Genomic DNA, 18,720 nt, shown 5'->3' on the forward strand with positions numbered 1-18,720 from the left:
AGAATGTGTTTCTGAGGCTTTTCCAGCCTCTGGAGGCTGCACCAGATTCTTGGTCTGTAGTCCCCTTTCATCATCAAGCCAGGAATGGCCGGTTGAGTTTCATGTCACAAAGCTCTGCCTCTCCCTCTTCCGCTTAAAAGGACCCCTGTGATTACACTGAGTCTACCTGGATAAGCCAGAATGATCTCCCCACCTCAGGATCCTTAATTTAGGGCCAGGAGCAGTGGCTGATACTTGTAATCTCAGCACTTTGGGTGGCCGAGGTGGGAGGATTGCTTGAGCCCAGGAGTTCAAGACCAGCGTAAGCAATGTGGTAAGACATTGTGTCTACAAAAAAAAAAAAAAAAAAAAAATTAAAAATTAGCTGGCTATGGTAGTGCGCATCTGTAGTCCTAGCTACTCAGGAGGCTGAGGCGGGAGGATCTCTTGAGCCTAAGAGTTCAAGGCTGTGGTAAGCTATGATAATACCATTGCACTCCAGCCCCAGTGACAGAGCTAGACCCTGTCTCGTGGAGGCCACGGGAGATCCTTAATTTAATGACGTCTGCACAGTCTCATTTTGTCCTACAAATTAGCATATTCACAGTTTCCGGGGATTCATCCATGGCTACCTTGGGGATGGTAGGGGCGTTATTCTGCCTACCACAGTGACCTTCAATTTAACCTCTTTGTGCCTCAGTCTTCTCATCACCTAAAACGGAAACAAAGTCTGCACCACATATTGTTGTTGGGAAAATTGAATTAGCTGATGGACACGGAGAGCAAATTCTGGTACCTAGGAAGGGCTCAATAAATATTCACTCTTGGTATCATTGCTTGCATATTTTAGGAGTCACCTGGACTCCTCAGTAGACGCTTAGCAGTAGATCCGTGGGGATGAATAAAGGCTGGTTGGGGGGCTTGTTAACCGTCCGCCCAGTGAGGAAAGCCTTGGCACATAGCCCGCGTGTGGGCAGTATGTGTTTGTGTGTGTGTGTGTGTGTGTGTGTGTAAGGGAGAAAGCGTACTGATACTGAGATGATTATCTGATCCTGCCTTGAAAGCTGGAGAGGGACATAAGCCTGGCCCTGGAGACCCTCACACAGACAGAGGACTGGGCAGATACCAAACTGATGGAGAGACCCCAGGGCCTGAAGTGATGCCTTCTGGTCAGGGAGAAATCAAGTCTTCCTGGAACCATGGCATTGGAGCCCAGCAGTCCTGTTGGCTCAGTCCTCGTTTGACTAAGGGAGATTCCCAAAGCCTAATTCCCTCTCGTCCCAGATGAGAAATTAGATAATTATAAACTGGAGGCTGGTTTGAGATGCTGATTTCCTGATTGCCTGACTCCCTAGAAGAGGACTGGCAGCACGGAGGGCATCTACCTGGTTAGATTCCTGAGAGGCCTTCCCACCGTCCCCAGCTGGGGCAGTCGGCACCGCAGCCTGGCCTGGTCTGTGGTCTGACTGCACCGGCTTCCCCGTCAGGTGAGGTGGAGCTATGCTAGGGAGGAAAGAGGCAGTCCCTGGAGCTCAATTACTGCAGCTCCTGGGCGGCCTGAGGGAATCACCAGTTTGGCAGCTGTGCACACGGGGCTGAGGCCAGGCGTGGTGTTGAGTGCTTGGGGGCTGGGGAGGGATTTGTGAGAGAAGCACAGTGTCCCTGCTCTAGGCCAGGCCCCAAGGGGTGATGAAGCCCACAGGAGGCCCAGAGTCTGCCCCTTTGTTCCTCTGCAGGCCTTGCAGAAGTGAGGCAGAGGTGGAGGAGGGTGGTCAGAGCTTTGTCTAGTCTGAAGCAGCAGCTAGGAATTGTAGCCACAGTCAGGGTCAGAGAAGGCCTGGGTAGTTCAGTTCAAGGCCAAGAGCCCACAAGTCGACCTGAAGCACAGCTCTGGCATTGGAAGCACTCCCTTGTGATGGGAGACAGACGGACATTGCTGTTCAGTGAGCCACCATGGCTAAAAGAGGGGTGCCCGAAGCCCGCAGGGCACAGAGGTAGCACTGTGTTACCAGAAAGGCAGGACAGGCTGCTGGGGAGTTGGGTGGGGTCCTGCTGAGGGGCTCCTGCAGGGTGAGAAGGAGATTCCCAGGTGGAGCAGAGGGCTAGCTTGAAGAGTAGGTACACAGGCAGGAAGCAGCCAGAGGAACGGTCCCCTGCCTCCCCAGGAGTAGCAGGCCCTGGCCAGGTGTGCAGTTGGTTGGCAGCAGAGCATTCTGAGAGAACTTCTAGAGAAAGCCTGGCCTGGGCTGCTCCCCTAGAAGTGGGGGAGGGAACTCAGAGCCCTGCCACTCTGGCCTTGCCCTCCCCTGAGGAGCAATTTATAAACGCCCATTTCTCTCCTATGTGACTGAGGACAGGGCCCCTCGCCTGACTGCGGTTAAAAGCCTTTGAGGTCTAGGGCCCACCTTTCCTGCCTTCCCTCCACACAAGACCCTACCAGCAGTGTGGTTTCAGGTCTCTGGTGCCTATTAGGTGTCATGGAGCAGGCCGGCGGCCAGCTGGCAGTGCCGGGGAAGGGACAGAGACCAGCCTGGGTGGAGGGGGGTTGGCATGGACTGGTCACAGCCCCAATGTGTCTCCTTGGAGACCCTGTTTATTGCTGTGGTAGCACTGTCCTGGCAGTGATGACTCCCAGGGGCAGGACCCCCCAGCGGTGGTGGCGTGGCCGGCCTGCACTGCTCGCTTTCCTTGACCCCACACACGCTCTTCAGCATGCTCATCATGTGCACCATCCTCACCAACTGCGTGTTCATGGCCCAGCACGACCCTCCACCCTGGACCAAGTATGTCGAGTAAGTAAATCTTCAGGGCCTCTTCTCCACGTGGCCCTCTCTCTTCCTTTCCATTCCATGCCATGGCTCCTGAAGCTGCCCCGGAAGGGGGCTGTGTCCAGGCCCAGGAACTTACCCGCGGTGGTGGGGCAGCCCTTGGCTCAGCTTCTACCCTCTTTTGCCTTTCCCAGTCCTGCCAACTTCTGGCATTAATTTGAGTCATGCCTTCTAGGGAGGAAGCTCTCCAGATTGGCAAAGCAGGGAGTTTCTCCCTGTTCTGCCTAAAGAGGAATGATGACATTGGAGAAGGCTCTGAAATAATAATAATTTATTGAGCATTTTGTACACGCCAGGCACTGTCATAAGAACAATAAGCATCATCTCCTTTAACCCTGATGGCCACCCAATGGGGGGGGCAGCCACCTTCCCCATTCCACAGATAAGACTAAGAATTAGAGAAATAGCTGGCCTAATGTCATGCAGCTAGGAAGTGGACAGCTAGGAGGTGCCCCAGGGCTATCCCCACTTCAGTAACACAGTCTGCTGCCTTTTTTCCCAAGTCCTGCCTCCTATAACCATTTGCACAGTTCCAGAAACTGCTTCTGGTCTTTTCTTCCCAAACAAAAGTACCTTGCCTGGAGGTTCTAAGCAGATTTGATAGGCGCTTACTGCATTTGCCTGCAGTTTTCAGGAGACCAGCAGAATGTTGGGGCAGCCTCTCTTCCCAAAGCAGCCTGCCTGGTGGTTCTCCACGTTCACATAGATCCTAGCAGTGCTCTCAGCTGGTACATGCAGCTGCTCTGAATCCTGGGATGCAGTCCTATCCCGCTTCAGCCCTGGGGGCCCCAGTCCTAGCATCCAGGCATTTTGGATTCTTCAGGCTGCCCTAGGCAGAGAGAACAGCACCCCAACTCCCACCAGCCCCATGCATTATAACATCACCCTTCAAGCCCAAGGTGGACAGCTGGACCCACCTACCCTGTAAGCAGTTGAGGATTGACTGGGCCCATTGCTAGCTGCTGAGGACCCACAAACAGGGGTGAGGGTCCATGTATATGTCCTATAGCACAGACCCTGTGGCCACTGTATGCCTGTTAGACGCACAGCCCCCCAGGGCTAGGGTAAGGAGATTGGGAGGAGGTCTTCCACCAAGACAACTGAGAGAGAACACAGAGAGTTCAGATGGACACATGGCAGTTACACGATAATATGAAATAAACAAATTGGACGATGGATTCATTAGCCAGATGTTTAGAGCAAAGCTCCATCCCCAACTCCAGCTCTACCATGGGGGCATTGCAGAGAGCCCGTTTGATGGCCCCTGTTGAAGGGAGCTGTGTGGGCTCGCACCATGTAGGGAACCTGGAGAACCTGGCCTGCTCAGGCCTCCCTGAGAAACCCCATCGGCCTCTCCTGCCCAGGTACACCTTCACCGCCATTTACACCTTTGAGTCTCTGGTCAAGATTCTGGCTCGAGGCTTCTGCCTGCATGCGTTCACCTTCCTTCGGGACCCATGGAACTGGCTGGACTTCAGTGTGATTGTCATGGCGTAAGTATCTCGTTTGCTATGCTGTGCTATGCCATGCAGGCCACACTAGGGTGGAATGTGCACACCCCAGGTCGCGGACCACCCCTCTCTTTCTGGCTTCCTCCCTGCAGTCCACATGCAGCTCTGTACACAGGCTGGAGGAAGGTAGGGTGGAGGCCCTCAGCTCATCCTGGTGGGGAGAGATGGCTCAGGCAGGCCTTGGTGGTCAGGCCTACTGGCTCACCTGGGGCTCCACAGCAGCTCTGGGCTCCAGGGACACCATTAAGATTCTGGTTTTGCATCCTCTGCCCTTTCCACCAAGAGAAAACAATATTTCAATCCCTGGCCCACTGCAAATGGTGACCTGGATTTCAAGATGATTAAGAATGAAATTGCAGTCAAGAGAAGGAGCCTGGAGAAGTGACTAAGCATCCCCAGGAACTCGCACCAGGCACACCAGCACATCAGCTTGCTCCATCCAGAGACTCAATGCTTGGCACATTTTAAAGCACCCGGCCACTGACACAATACAGTGGATCCTCACACCAGCCAGAGAAGTAGGGTACATGGGGATGGCTTAGCCCATTTTATGGGTGAGAAAACTGATGCCAAGAACACACAGGGAGCCTGCCAGAAAGTGCAAGTGACCCCAGGCCTGCCGCAGCCCAGGCCAAGGCCCCGCCTCTTTGCCTAGGAGAAACTCTTGCTGAGGGGTCAGTGTTGAGGCTGCACTCCACCGTGGAAGTGTCAGGGAACAGATGCTGGGTTCTGATGGGACATCTGCAGTAGTCGTGATCAGAGGCTCAGCCATCAAAGCCTTTTTGAAGGCTGAGTGCAGTGGCGCACGCCTGTAATTCCAGCACTTTGGGAGGCCGAGGTGAGCAGATTACTTGAGCTCAAGACTAGCCTGGGCAACATAGCAAGACCCCATGTCTATGAAAAACACAAGAATTAGCTGGGCATTGTGGCGCACACATGCAGTCTCAGCTACTCGGAAGGCTGAAGCGAGAGAGGATCACTTGAGCCTGTGAAGTCAAGGATGCAGTGAGCTGTGATCACATCACTGCACTCCAGCCTGGGCAACAGAGCAAGACTGTCTCAAGAAAAGAGAAAAAAGAAAAAAGCCTTTCTGAAGCAGAGGACCTAGTGTGTGCAGGGTTGAGCACTGCACCTCAGCAAGGAGCAGAGCTGGTAAGGCTCATACCCCCTGCCCTTGCAAACCCTCAGTTTCCCAACATGTGAAAGGATAGTGTTGGGTGCTGTGGTATCAGAAGCTCAGTTCAGCTCTCACTTTCTAGGATGCTTGGAATGCCTGAATCTACCTGTTGAAGACAGCCTTTAACCCCAGGCATGAGCAGCCCTGAGCTCAGCCATGCTGTCGGGGAGAGAGGACAAAGAGGGAAGCTATACCCTGGTGAATGGGGCACTTTCAAACTAGATGGAGAACCTGGTGGTGGGAAAATGCATCAGAATCTCTGTTTCTAGGTATACTATTTGTGAGCCAACTCTAGCCCTCCATTTTACAAGTGGGAAAACTGGCTCTGAGAGACAATATCACTTGCCCCAAACCCTATATGGATTTAGGCCTGGGTGGAGTTGAGCGAGCAAGGAAAGAGTGATGGGAGATGAAGTTGCAGAGTAGTGGGATGGAGGACAGATTGTGGTAAAAGCCAGGTGTGATGGGAGTCACTGGGGTGTAAGAACAGGCAGAGCTGTGACCTACTTTACATTCTGTAGAGACTTCCCCAGCTATGGTGTGGACCACAGACTGGAGAAGGTAGAGACAGACGGAGTAGTTAGGAGGCTATATCTTGGTAGCCAGGAGAGAGAAGATAGTGACTGGAACCAAGGACCAAGTGGAGAAGGGGAGCACCTGGTCAGATTCTGGACATATTTTGCAGGTAGGGCTGACGGGAGGCCCCCAAGGTGGTTTTTGGTTTGAGCAGCTGCTGGGTGGACGGTGTTCCCATTGGTTGAAATGGAAAATTGGAGAGAGCGGCACTGGCTGAAGTAGGAAGAGAATCAAAAATCCAGTTAGGGATGTATGACATTTGAAGGCACCCAGGGTGAGATATTGAGTAGGCAACTGGATACTCCAGTCTAGGGTTCAATAAAGAGGTCCAAGGTGGAGGTATAAATTTAGAAACCGTGGGGATACAGATGGTATTTAAAGCCAGGAGACCAGATGAGATCACCTAGGCATGAGTGTAACCTGTAGCCTGAATGTACTATGGGATGCTCCAACATCTGGAGGCCAAGAGAGAAGACTGGAGGGCAGAGGCAAATCAGAAGAGGGTAATGTCTAGGAAGGAATGTGATTCCAATGGAAACCTGCCACCAGGAGGTTGGGGAAGGTGATGACTAAGAATGGACTATTGGATTTCACAGTGGGAAGGTCACTGGTGCCCTTGACAAGAGGGATTCCAGTGGAGAAAAAGGATATGCACCTGGTTAAGGAGGGTTCGAGAGAGAGTGGGAGGAGAGGAGGTGTGGCAAGTAGAGACATCTATTTTGTGGGGATTGCTATAAAATGGGACCGAAAATGGTGTGGTAATCCGTGCGGAATGTGGGTCAATCAAGGGAGGGCTTTTAAAGAAGGGGGGTATCTTTGCAGGCTGGTGAAAATGATCCAGTAGAGAGGGGATGCCAGATGATGTAGATGAGCAAGGGGATTGCAGGAGCAAAGCCCTTGAGCTGGCCCAAGAGGTTGGGAATCCAGTGCCAAGAGGGAGCGTCAACCTGAAGAGCAGGGAAGGCAGAATTTCAGGTGGAGATGGAGGTAGATTGATAGAGTTGATGATGAAAGAGAAAGGAATTTCTCTTCTGATTGCTTCTGTTTTCTCAGTGAAGTAAGAAGCTGGATCATCAGCTGAGAACAGAGTGGGGAGGCACATCTGAGGTTTCAGAGAGAGGGAGAACTTTTCATGTCAGAGCCGAGGAGGTTGCACTGACTTGGGAATGGAGTAAGATTGCCAGGCTGGGCCCTGGGGTGCCCTGTGGGTGGGAAGCAGTAATCCACGGGGTCCTGAGGCTGAGTGTCACAGGAAGGAAGGTGGCTTCGGGCAGGAGAGGATATAGCGTCTGCCTGAGCCTTTCCTAGCTCCCCAGCCTGGAGCCTGGGCAAGACAGTGTCACCACAGAGGCAGCCCCAGATCCCAGGAAGTCATTGCCCTGGCCCAAGCTTTGGCTCAAGCTGTGTCTCTGGGAGATGCCCTGAGTGACCTCAGGCCCTTAAGCAGTCCTTCTGCCCTGTCTCCTGGGAGAATCCTGGTTTCATTCCCAAACCACTTCTTCCACTGGGAGTCACAAAGCAGGTGTGCCTTCCTCGCCAAAACCTGCTTGCCTTCGCTGTGTGCCAGGGCCAGGGCTGACAAGGCAGAACTCAGCCTCAGAAGCTCAGACACTCTCCATGTTTCCAAGCACCTCACAGAAATGGCACATCCACTTCCCAAAGGGCTGTGTGACCTATTGGCACATCAGCTGTTGGGCCCTTGGCTGGCCTGGCCTGGCAGCTTCGATTGACGGGGATTCTGGCTTGTGAAAACCAGTTAATTACTGCGTTTGAAATGCATTCTCTTAGAGATGCAATGGTTCAGTAACAAGGGACTCTAGGATAATCAAAGGAGACTTGAGTGAAGGGAAACATTCCATTCAGTGAAATCCTCCATCTGACCTCCATTACACAGATGGAGAAACTGAGGCTCAGAGAACCTCACACTTGTCCAAAGTTATAGACTGAATCAGAAGCAATGCTGAGACTAAAACCAAGTCTCTCAACTCCAAACCATGGGATGGATGGGAGAGGCATGCCGAGTCTGATGTTTCTGCTGGGGTGATCCTCCACCCCACTGATTTAGAGGCTGTGGGAGGGTCTGGGGCAGGGTGCTGGGAAGCCTGCCAGGCTCAGCTTGCAGCCCTCAAGCCAGAGCTCTTCCTGTGGCCCCACTCACAGAAGGGCATTACCTGCTAGTTAGCACAGCCTCCCACCTCCTGGGGTTGTTATGGAAACCAAACCTGGAGGGGAAGGGAGGAGGGCAGAGAGGAGGTTGGCAATTCCTGCAGTCACTAACGGCGTGGGCTTCACCATCTCAAGATAAGGGTGGGCAGGAAGAAGGCTTCCCTGCACTGGGGCTGGTGATGGGATAGGATTCTCACCCACCACCCTTTGCTCTTTCTGCCCCTGTCTGTTGTCCAGCTGTCTGCCCCTGGCCAGCAGCTTAGCCATCACTGAAGGAGCAGACTGGCTTGGAGGAGAGTTTTGCCAACCTGAGAGGGGGGCAATGCTCTGTCTCCTCACGTGACCCCACACTTGCCACCTCTGCAACTGGCCCTGTGTCATACCAAGCATTCCTCCTGCCCTGCCACACTCAGAGGACCCAAAAGAGGCCTCGGTGGGGATCTGGGTGGAATAAGAGAGGCAATAGCCCACCATGTCACCAACATGGTCCCAGACATTCCACACCCTTACCCTGCAAGTCCTCTTTTAAGACTTCCTCTAACTCATGATTGCTCTCCCAGACAGACACACGGCCACCAGCTGCACTCCTATTTCCAGCCACTCAGCTGGCTTTGCAAGCCTGCCAGGAGCACAGATATGGTCCTCCCTTATTCTGTCACTAAGCTGTCCTTGTCACCTTGGGACACCAGCTGCCTAGAAGGCAGACAATGAATGGAGGCCAAGCACTGTCTGTGCTGGGGACACTGTGCTGGGGGCAGGTTCCACCCCAGGACAGGCAAAGATAGGCAGAATCTAAGCTAGAGATAGGCAGAGTTTTCAATGGAGACACCAGGGGACAGACTGGGTCTGTAAGGGACAGGAGGGAAGCAAGGACGGTTGGTTCCCTCTCTGACCTGCACAGTATTCCACTCACTCCCTGTAATTAGAAGAGACAGCCTTGAAACCAGTATCCTGGGCAAGGGGAGCTGCTGTCCCCAGGCACAGTTGGTAGAACAGCAACCAAAAAAGGAGCCCAGAGCCTCCAGCAGGCCAGAGTTGTGGTTTCCATGGGATGGCAATGTCAGCAATATCCCAGGCTCAGCCAGAAAGTCCTGTGGCAGCACCATGTCTGGAGAGAGACCGAGAGAAGAATGTGGGACAGAGGCCTTAGGGTCTGAGCCATCATGGAGAACGGAATAGCTCTCAGAAGTTGAGAGGGACCTTGGATCAAATTAGCAGGTGTATGTGGACCGAAACAAGCACGGTGACTTCTGCTCCCCAGCAGACGATGGGACTGCATCTGACTGCCACACTGGAGAAAGATGTACATGCTGAAGTGAATACAGGAGATGGAATGGAAACCACACCACAGAAAGGGTCTGGTGTTGCCAGAGGAAAGCAAGCTTTGGGAATGTGTCTGCTGACATCATCTGTGTAGGGCTTTGTGAGTAAGGAAAGATCAGCGTGGTGCATAGGGCCATGTGAAGATGGAGGGGCTCCTCCAGTGGACGTAGAGAAATCTGCTGTCAACCCAGTGTCAGTTAGAGCTGGACCTATGGACCCTAGGGCATTAAGCCCCTTGACTCAGCTGGCCAAGTTCTTTCCTGTAGATATTCAAAGCCTGAAGGGGAATTGGGAAGCTGGGAGCAGACTGGAAGGGCCTGGAGGTCCAGACTGCCCAGCAGAGTGAGTCTGGCAACAGTGCCAGCCCACCCTTGCACTCACCCAGAGCCACAGGGCTGACGTCCTATGTCTGACATCACTCAGACACCTGCGTCAGACGCACTTGGTTAAACATCAGACATCCCGAGTCCAGTGTCTTTTGTTAAACACCAGACACCTTCGGTTAAATGTCACACACCCTGGATGCAAAGCCTTTGATTAAATGTCACAAGTCACTTGCCACTGTCCCGATGGCCTTGGTTACACACTGTCCATGGTCCTCGTGGTCATGTGGCCCATCTACTGCATGTTCTCATGCTCTGCTTGGGCAGGTCCCTGCCCGCCAGCGACCACCTTCTTTCTCCTGTCCCTGTGGAGGCCACAGATCAGCAACTGTCCAAGTTCCAGGAGGGGGCCCACAGCCGCTCACCCTGTTGAGCCTCGCTCGGACCCAAGTAGGACAGACCCCAGGAAGGGCATCTTGCCTCTGGAGGCCAGTCCTCCGGTGGAGACCCAGAGCCATCCCTGGAAGATACCAAGGGTCTGGGGGTGGGACCGGTAGACTTGTTGGGAAGGCACTCCACTGCCTTGGGGCCCCTCATCCTGCCCTTTTCTCTTCTTGGGTTGCTCCTTGCCTGTGAGTAGTTGAAGAACTCAGGCAACCTCTCTTCCCATCTTCCAGCGCCTCTGTCTTGGGAACTCTGTTTTTTCCAATGAGTATTCAGGCCACCTCCGCCTCGTGACTTCAGGGACTTCTGAGCCAGGCACAAGCTGATCAACAGATGGAGGTTCCACAGAAGATGTAGACCAAAACTAGGACCAGAAACGCACTTGCTTCCTGTATCACCTGACCTGAGCCTCTTGGAAAACAGGCTTCTCTCTTCACTCTGATGTGTCCCCAGCCCCAGACCCCACATGTGGCTTCATGTCATGGATCCCAGTGGTGTGGAGACAGTGGCAAAGTGGTTGCCTCCTAGCACCGGTTATCCATGGCACCATCACCAAGAGAGTCGCCGGGAAGCTTGCCGTGTGGACATCCTTACGGCACTGAAGCTGAAGTCCTGTGTTAGGAGGGTTGAAATCCAGAAGAAAACCTGAGGGAGGTCCTGGGCTATCCACAGCACTGCCCCCCACCCCCATGGGAGGGGGCCAAGGGAGAGGGCTGGTCGGGGAGGGCAGGCGGAGGTTCTGCTTTGTAATTCCCAATAACTGTGGTTTGATTCTGCAGGTATGTATCAGAAAATATAAAACTAGGCAATTTGTCGGCTCTTCGAACTTTCAGAGTCCTGAGAGCTCTAAAAACTATTTCAGTTATCCCAGGTAAGATGCCCAGGTTTGCCTCTCAGATCTCAGCTACAAGTGACTCTCTCTCTGTCTTCCCCACCCCCTTTCCTCCTCTGACTGTGTGTCTCCTATTGGCGTGTTGTCATTGTCTCGTGTGTGAATTTCCCTTGTTACAGATACACAACTGAATTTGTGGACCTGGGCAATGTCTCAGCCTTACGCACCTTCCGAGTCCTCCGGGCCCTGAAAACTATATCAGTCATTTCAGGTGAAAATCAGGTTAAACGCCAAGGCTGGAGGGATACGCCTGGGCCTTTCCAGCCACCTGGGAGCCAAGGCAACCCTCCAGAAGGCCCTTCAAATGTGCCTGTCACCAGAATACCTTTCCTAGGGCTCAGGTGCCAGGGGCTAGTGGCAGTGGACATGCCTGTCCCCCTGGAGCCTCAGAATGGGCTTCAGGCTGCCCACCGCAGCAAAGCCCACTCTCACAGACACCAGGGGGCACAGAGCACCCCACGGTGGGGCCCACGTTGAACCCAATTGTTTTCCAAGATAGTGGACTACTTTTCCAAACCACACTCAGCTATTTGAATAGCTAAAAGTTTTACATGAATTGCTTCAGCCTGGAATGTCAGCTTCTGATGAGGAAACCAAAAGAAATGCATTTGCGGGAACCCCCATACACACCTGGAATGAAAGAGGAAAACTCCAGCACGGTCTTTCATGACTGAGTGCCTCGGCCCGCCTTGTGCCCCGTCTGGTGATATAAGTAGGGCCAGAGCCCCAGCCCCATTTTGCGAAACAAAGTGTAATCTGTGGACAGGCATCATCGGGCCTTGGTGTCTAACAGCCCTCGCTGCATGGTGCGGTAGAGGTTTAGCAAACCATGCATGGTAGCCTCAGGAAGAAATTCTCCTTGACAGATGTTGGCAATTGCATCTGGGAAATCTCCTAGGCCCAGATGACCTCTCTAGAAATCATTCCACCCGTCCATTCAGGAAAACTCTGAAAAGACTTGTGATTTCTGAGCCTGCTTGTGCGATGTGCCGGTGCTGAAGCTGAGTTCCACCCAGGAGACATTCCTGTCCTAAGTTTGTATTCCCTCTCCCCAGACTCAAAGCTCCTCCTGTTTGGAGGAATTTGCTCTGGAGGGGCAGTGCCCAGAGGTTCGTTCCAGAAGTCTTTTCCAAAAGCAGCCACACTTAGAACTGGGGGAGGCACTTCTTTTAAAAACTCAGCTTGGCCGGGCGCGGTGGCTCACGCCTGTAATCCCAGCACTTTGAGTGGCCGAGGCGGGTGGATCACTTGAGGTCAGGAGTTCAAGACGATCCTGGCCAACATGGTGAAACCCCGTCTCTACTAAAAATAGAAAAAGTAGTTGGGCATGGTAGCGCACTCATGTAATCCCAGCTACTCAGGAGGCTGAGGCAGGAGAATCGCTTCAGCCCAGAAGGTGGAGGTTGCAGTGAGCCGAGATCACACCACTGCACTCCAGCCTGGGCAACCTAGTGAGACTCTGTCTCAAAAAAAAAAAAAAAAAGAAGAAGAAAAGAAGGTGGCTGGAAATAGGTTGCATGCCATCATTCTGGGGAGGTGTGAGAGCTGACAGGAGGATCGGTTGAACCAGATGGCTACATCCACTCCTGATGTGGAACCTGGTGGCTCCCAGGCCTATTGCCTGCTTTGAGCTATGTTGCCCCCAAGGAGTCAGAAGCACTGCTCTAAGCTCCAGTAAGGAATCTGGACTCCCCGTGGTAGGGCTAGTTATCTTGCCAGAGGAGTCCCCAGCTATGCTATGTTCACACTGAGCTTTCTAACCTCTAAACCCACTGTTCGTAAGGGCCGCATCTCCCCCAGGGCTCCTACAAGTGGCCCAGACCCCTGCCAAGGGCCAGTAGCAAGGGGACAGTCTGCTCCCGCTCAGTCCCACGGAGCCACCTGCATTGAGACAGACATCATGGGCCTTGGCATGCATAGACTCAAAAACCACATGGTCTCTCCTCTAGGGCCAGGGGACAGCCTCACAAGCACACAGCCCACCAAAGTAGACAAACACTGACCCCAGGACTTAAGGCGTATTCCTGGTGTGTTTTATAAGAAACATTTACAAAGGGAAATATTTCTCTGTCCTGGGGAAAAGGAGGAAGCCCACCAATCTCAGCCTAGCTCCATGGGACCTCTTCAAAGCTGCCAGCAACCTAGTGAGCCAGCAGGCTCTGAAAGTGGCCAATAGAAAAATGCTGTGGTTGGCATTATGGAAGGCTCTCGGGAGGAGGTGTCCTCTGATCTGAGTCTGAAATAGCCCTAGTCCTCTCTACACTCAAGTCGCTTTTCCATAAAATGAGAGTGAAATCAGAATTGGTGGTTTCCAAGGGCTCTTCCACCCAGCCTGTTAATTCAGTGGCAGGAGGATTTCCCACTTGATATACTGGGGCGCATCCCTTCCTGGGTCTTTTCAGAAAGAATCCTGCAATTCTGTTGCAACCATTCTTGCCAGAAGTGAAATCTATCATCAGTATGAGAAATGTTCAAAGGGGTGAGTTATCCTTGGCCACTATCTCCACAGACCAGGTCAGGGGGTACTTTGCTGGCCTTGAATGGGATACTTCAGGCCAAAGAGACTTTAGCCTAACAATTGAGGCACAGACCACTTTGAGTATTCAAGCTGCTGTCCATCAGTCTTCACTTCGTTCCCCTCGAGACATGCAGGTCTCCAGCCCAGTAAACCCACCAAAGGGTACAGGAAGCTCCGTTACAGATGAGGAGCACTGGACCATGAAGAGCTTGTGGATCCCACCACCACCACTACTCTGGGCCCAGACCTGTGAGGTCCACCCACTGCCCAGGCAGTTGCCAACATCTGCCAGGACGATTTCCACAAGGAAGGCTGAGTGCCTCTGAGCCCTGGGCAGGCAGCAGTGTCAGTGGCACCATGGGGAGGTCATCCTCTCCCCATCTTGTGTTTGCCCACCATGGCCTCCTTGCCTGTGGGTCACAGGCCCAGCAGCAGCAGGCACAGAAGCCACAGATGCTCCTAACACATTAACCAGCGGGACAGTGGATGGATGGAGCTTAATCTGAGATCTGGCCGCTTGGGACAGGGGCATGAGGGGCAGGGCCCTGCTGCTGGCAGAGGATCCCCCTCATTCCCTATGCTCTGCTTGCACTTGTCCTAGGACAGTCGCTAAGGGCCAGACTGGTGTCTACACATGCTTTTCTGTCATTCTGCTATGTGGTGCTGGCTTCTGCAGGGAGCTAGGCTGTGCAACTAACAGATCACAGCCTCTCAGCTATGGAGAATGGGATGGATGGGGGCGTGGGGAGGTCCTAGAGGGACAGGGTAAGTGGGAAGATGCAATGCAGGTCAGCCCTGTTTCTGAACCTTCCCTAAAGGTGGGCCTGAGCCAGCGCTAAGACATCACCTACCATGACCCTGCCAGACCCTCACCCAGAGCCCCCAGCACACACCCGACCACAGCCCCTAGCCCCTACCCGATGAGACCCTGGGCCCCTAGTTTCCTCCAAACAATCCACACTCCCTGTGCATCAAATAGAACCAACCCCAGCTGTGGGGCAGGGGGACCCCCAGCAGGAATGGCTCTATTTCTCCCCATCTCAGGATCAAGGCTGAGGCCCCTCCATTGCCTCCATCTCCTTTTCCATGGACTACATTAAAAGGGGTAGGTCTGGCACACCTTCAGACCAGCCAAAGGGGGTGATGCTCTGAGTATGTGTTTTCTCAAGAAAACAGCACTTTCCACGCCCCTGCCATATATTTGGCTGGTGGGCAGCAAGAAGGAGCAGGTTCCCTCTGAAACTACAAAGCCAGCCTAGACTCCTGCCCAGGGAAATCAAGACAGAATCTCAGCTGCTGAGGAAAGTGGGACTTGAGTCTCAAAGCCCAGGAGAAGCCTCCCTTATTCTGTCCCCACCTCTGGTTGCCTACTCAGGTCCCAACCCAGCTCAACTCAGGCCCAGCCCCCCACCAGTGGAGCACAGAGCTCGGTGCCCCTGGGTGACCCCGTGCTTGTTCTTGCCTTCCCCAGGGCTGAAGACCATTGTGGGGGCCCTGATTCAGTCTGTGAAGAAGCTGGCTGATGTGATGGTCCTCACGGTCTTCTGCCTCAGTGTCTTTGCCCTCATCGGCCTGCAGCTCTTCATGGGCAACCTAAGGCACAAGTGCGTGCGCAACTTCACAGCGCTCAACGGCACCAACGGCTCCGTGGAGGCCGATGGCTTGGTGTGGGAATCCCTGGACCTTTACCTCAGTGATCCAGGTGCGAACTCTCTCTGCAGCTGGGGAAGGCTTTGCGAGACCAGCAGGGCGGGGTCACCTCCCACACATGCGTCACCAGCGGGCAGGCCTCCAGGGTTGTTCGAGCCCTGTCTGATCCCCCAGAGACCCAGACAGAGGACAGATGGGGAGCAGACTTAGGGCCTGCCTTGTGACTTCCCAGGCTAGATGGGGAGGCGATGCTTGAGGAGTGGGAAGTACGGAGTTAGATGGAGGGCCAGCTGGGGGAAGAGCAGCTGCAGCATTTGGAGATGGGACTGACCCTAGAGTGTTGCAATGGCAAGGTGACCAGCCTGCCCACAGACTGTCAGCTTAGGAAAGGGCTGGACACGGAGCCGGAGTAGTTGATGAGGCTTCAGAGTGAAGCCCTACCTAGCTGGCATGGAGATCTCCCGGTTGACATCAGTGTTCCTTGCCAGGATGCTAATTCCATGTACGTGTACCCCAGAACCCTGCAAGGGAGTTGGAACAAGCCCAGTGATTGTGCCAAGTTGTGTGAGCCCCACTGTTTCACCGCCCTGTGGCTCACACTTCCATTCTCCAGGCTGAGGGCCAGCACCACTCTTGACGAGAGCCATTGGTCTGTTTCAGAGGTACATGCTGCTGCGAGGCCAGATTCCAGGCCACAGGACCCTGGGCCAGAATGACTCTGAGGGCCATTCTGAGGTTAGGGCCTCTTACATACACCAGCAGTCCACTTTGGAAAACGAAACATAGACACTCAGTGAGTAGTTCAGCAGTGGCCTCATAACAGCGGTTCTAAAACTTCCATGTGCACCCAAGTCACCTAGAAGGCTCTGGAAAACAGATTTCTGGGCCCCACCACCCCTAGAGTTTCTGAGTCAGTAGGTCTGGGTGGCAGTCGGGAAGTTGCATTTCTGAGCAGTTTCCAGTTGACACTGATGATGATGGTTCGAGGACCACGCTTTGACAACTGTCGCCTAAGACAAAGCCAGGTAATGGTGAGTGTTGGGGACTGATGACTGCCACAGAGAGGAGAGGACAAGACGGGCAGTCCTGTTTGGTGCAGCTCCATCCAGACAGACCACAGCATTAGCATGGTGACTATGGCAGGCATCACTTCTACCATTTTATGTGATGGAAGTGAGTACAGAATTGGGCAGTAGCCGGCCAAGGCCCCACAGTGACTCGGCAGCCAAGCTGGAACTCTGCCCAGACCCTTGCCTCCTGACCTTGGTGGGCCCCCTGAGTGGTTTCGGGTGGGGTGCAGAAGCTTCCTGTGGGGACAGCTGAGGCCCTGCCTAAGGCTTCCCGTGGCTTCTGAGAGCATGGGGACACTGGCAGCAGGATGTCTGCAGAGGAGCAGGAGGAAGGCCAGAGGCACAGCCAGAGTTGCCTGAAGCCTGGCCAGGCAGAGGGTAGGGGCAGGGAAGGGGCAGAGAAGAATGAAGACCACTAGTGAGGTCTCCACCTCCCCAAAACCCTGGATGCAAGGGAAAAACTTTTGGGCCAGCGTGCCCCTCACCAGCATGATGTTTCTCTTACAGAAAATTACCTGCTCAAGAACGGCACCTCAGACGTGTTGCTGTGTGGAAACAGCTCTGACGCTGGGTATGTGGCACCCACCGCCCCGGGTCTCTTTGTCCTGACAGGGGAGTCTCCTGGTGTTTTCTCAACTGATTCTATTTTCTATTTATGCCCTGACCCCAGGGACAGTGAGGCCTTCTTTTGTCTCCCTTCCCTGCCAGGACCCCTCCCCAGCTTCCCACCTTGCCCCCAGCACAGAGGAGACAGCTGCTGGAGAAAGGTCAGGGACAGAGCTGCAGGGAGAGCTAACGGAGCCCTGAAGGTGGGCTGGGACTGAGGGATAGCTCGGGATGCCTTTTACAGCCCCCCAACCAGCCCACCCCCAACTCCATTCCCTTCCAGAAGCTCCCCAGAACTGCTCCCTCCAGCTCCAGTCTTCCCTCCCTCGCTGCTGAGCTGTCCCTTGGAGTGAATGTGGTTTCCCCAGCAGCCTGGACTTTCCTTGAGATGCCCCAGTAGCCACGTGCAGCTTCCAGGGCCCTGTGCACACCAGGGTCTGGATCAGTGTGACAGTGCCATGGAGTGTTGGAGAAGGGGGTCACAGAGGGTCACCTCAAAGGGGAAGTACCAAGTTTGTTGCCTCCTTCCTGTCACCAAAGAGATTGTCTGAAAGGTCTTGGGACATTAACAACACACAGAGGTCCCTTGCTAAGTCCGTGTGTGTGTGTGTGTGTGTGTGTGTGTGTATCACACACACATACATGCACACATGACTCCAGACCAGCATTTCCTCTTTGGGAGAGAGGCTATCACCTCCAGCTCTGTGAACTGTGGATCTGCCTCACTGAACCAGTGACTGTGTGCACAGTTGTGCAAATGGGCTCCTGACATGGCCAAGCCCCAACCCATCCCCTCCAGAATCATTTCTCAACCCCATGGCCCTGCCTTTGCCCTGGGCTTATCCTATTCAGCTCAGCCGAGGCTCACTGCTCTCCCCAACCCTGCTCTGCCCCATGCCCGTGCTGTACTCAACTCCTCATGGGGTAGACGGGCAGAGGAAGAGACATGAGCCAGGCTTGCGTGCTTCCTCTCTGTGAGGAGAGGCAACTTAATAGTAGCTGGGGATGGTGTGCCATATGGGCAGAAGGGAGCTTGATTTAGGCCTAGCAGAGTACAGATAGGTAGAGTAAAGAGGAAGATAGTGTCCCAGTGGGAGGCACGCACAAACAAAGTCACAGAGGCAGGATCCAGCTGCGTGGCACTAGGTTTGTGAATCTCAGCTTCACAGAGCAGTGGGGTATACACTGGGTTGCCCAGGGCGGTAAGTCCAGCCCAGCAAGGGTCTCAAGGGCAGCAGACCCCTGACAGCATGGAACAAAGTCTCTGTGTGTGGCTGCAGGACATGTCCCGAGGGCTACCGGTGCCTAAAGGCAGGCGAGAACCCTGACCACGGCTACACCAGCTTCGATTCCTTTGCCTGGGCCTTTCTTGCACTCTTCCGCCTGATGACGCAGGACTGCTGGGAGCGCCTCTATCAGCAGGTGTGTGTGCCCACAGAGGGACAGCAACTGTGGGCTCAGGGTCCAGGCTACACAAGTGACTAGCCAGAAGCGGCCCCAGCAGCCTCCCCACTGGTGAGAGCTTTGGAGGGGACAGGGGACAAGGACCTTTGCTTCTGAGGGAGAAGGGACCCGCAAGCAAAGGAACTTTCTTTTTGCTGGTGATGAAGCACCAGTCCCTTCATATAGGATGCTGTCTGCTCTGTGAGTGGGACAC

At 53.9% G+C, this 18,720-nt stretch overlaps 1 protein-coding gene across 10 annotated transcripts in view; it reads left to right on the plus strand.

Annotated features, from left to right (window-relative positions):
• Positions 1-18,720, plus strand: part of SCN5A (sodium voltage-gated channel alpha subunit 5) — a 102,208-nt gene that overhangs the window by 24,493 nt on the left and 58,995 nt on the right. For 6 of the 10 annotated variants that reach the window (XM_025375229.1, XM_025375228.1, XM_025375232.1 and 3 more), the window contains 6 exons: positions 2,682-2,771; positions 4,172-4,300; positions 11,107-11,198; positions 15,209-15,439; positions 16,965-17,028; positions 18,344-18,485. In XM_025375229.1, the coding sequence (XP_025231014.1) occupies positions 2,682-2,771; positions 4,172-4,300; positions 11,107-11,198; positions 15,209-15,439; positions 16,965-17,028; positions 18,344-18,485 (748 nt within the window). Of the gene's footprint in view, positions 1-2,681; positions 2,772-4,171; positions 4,301-11,106; positions 11,199-11,338; positions 11,431-15,208; positions 15,440-16,964; positions 17,029-18,343; positions 18,486-18,720 lie in introns of all 10 variants that reach the window. The other 4 variants (XM_025375222.1, XM_025375225.1, XM_025375223.1 and 1 more) reach the window with 1 other exon arrangement.

Source organism: Theropithecus gelada, chromosome 2 (genome assembly GCF_003255815.1).
Source record: "Theropithecus gelada isolate Dixy chromosome 2, Tgel_1.0, whole genome shotgun sequence".
Classification (NCBI taxonomy): Eukaryota; Metazoa; Chordata; class Mammalia; order Primates; family Cercopithecidae; genus Theropithecus; species Theropithecus gelada.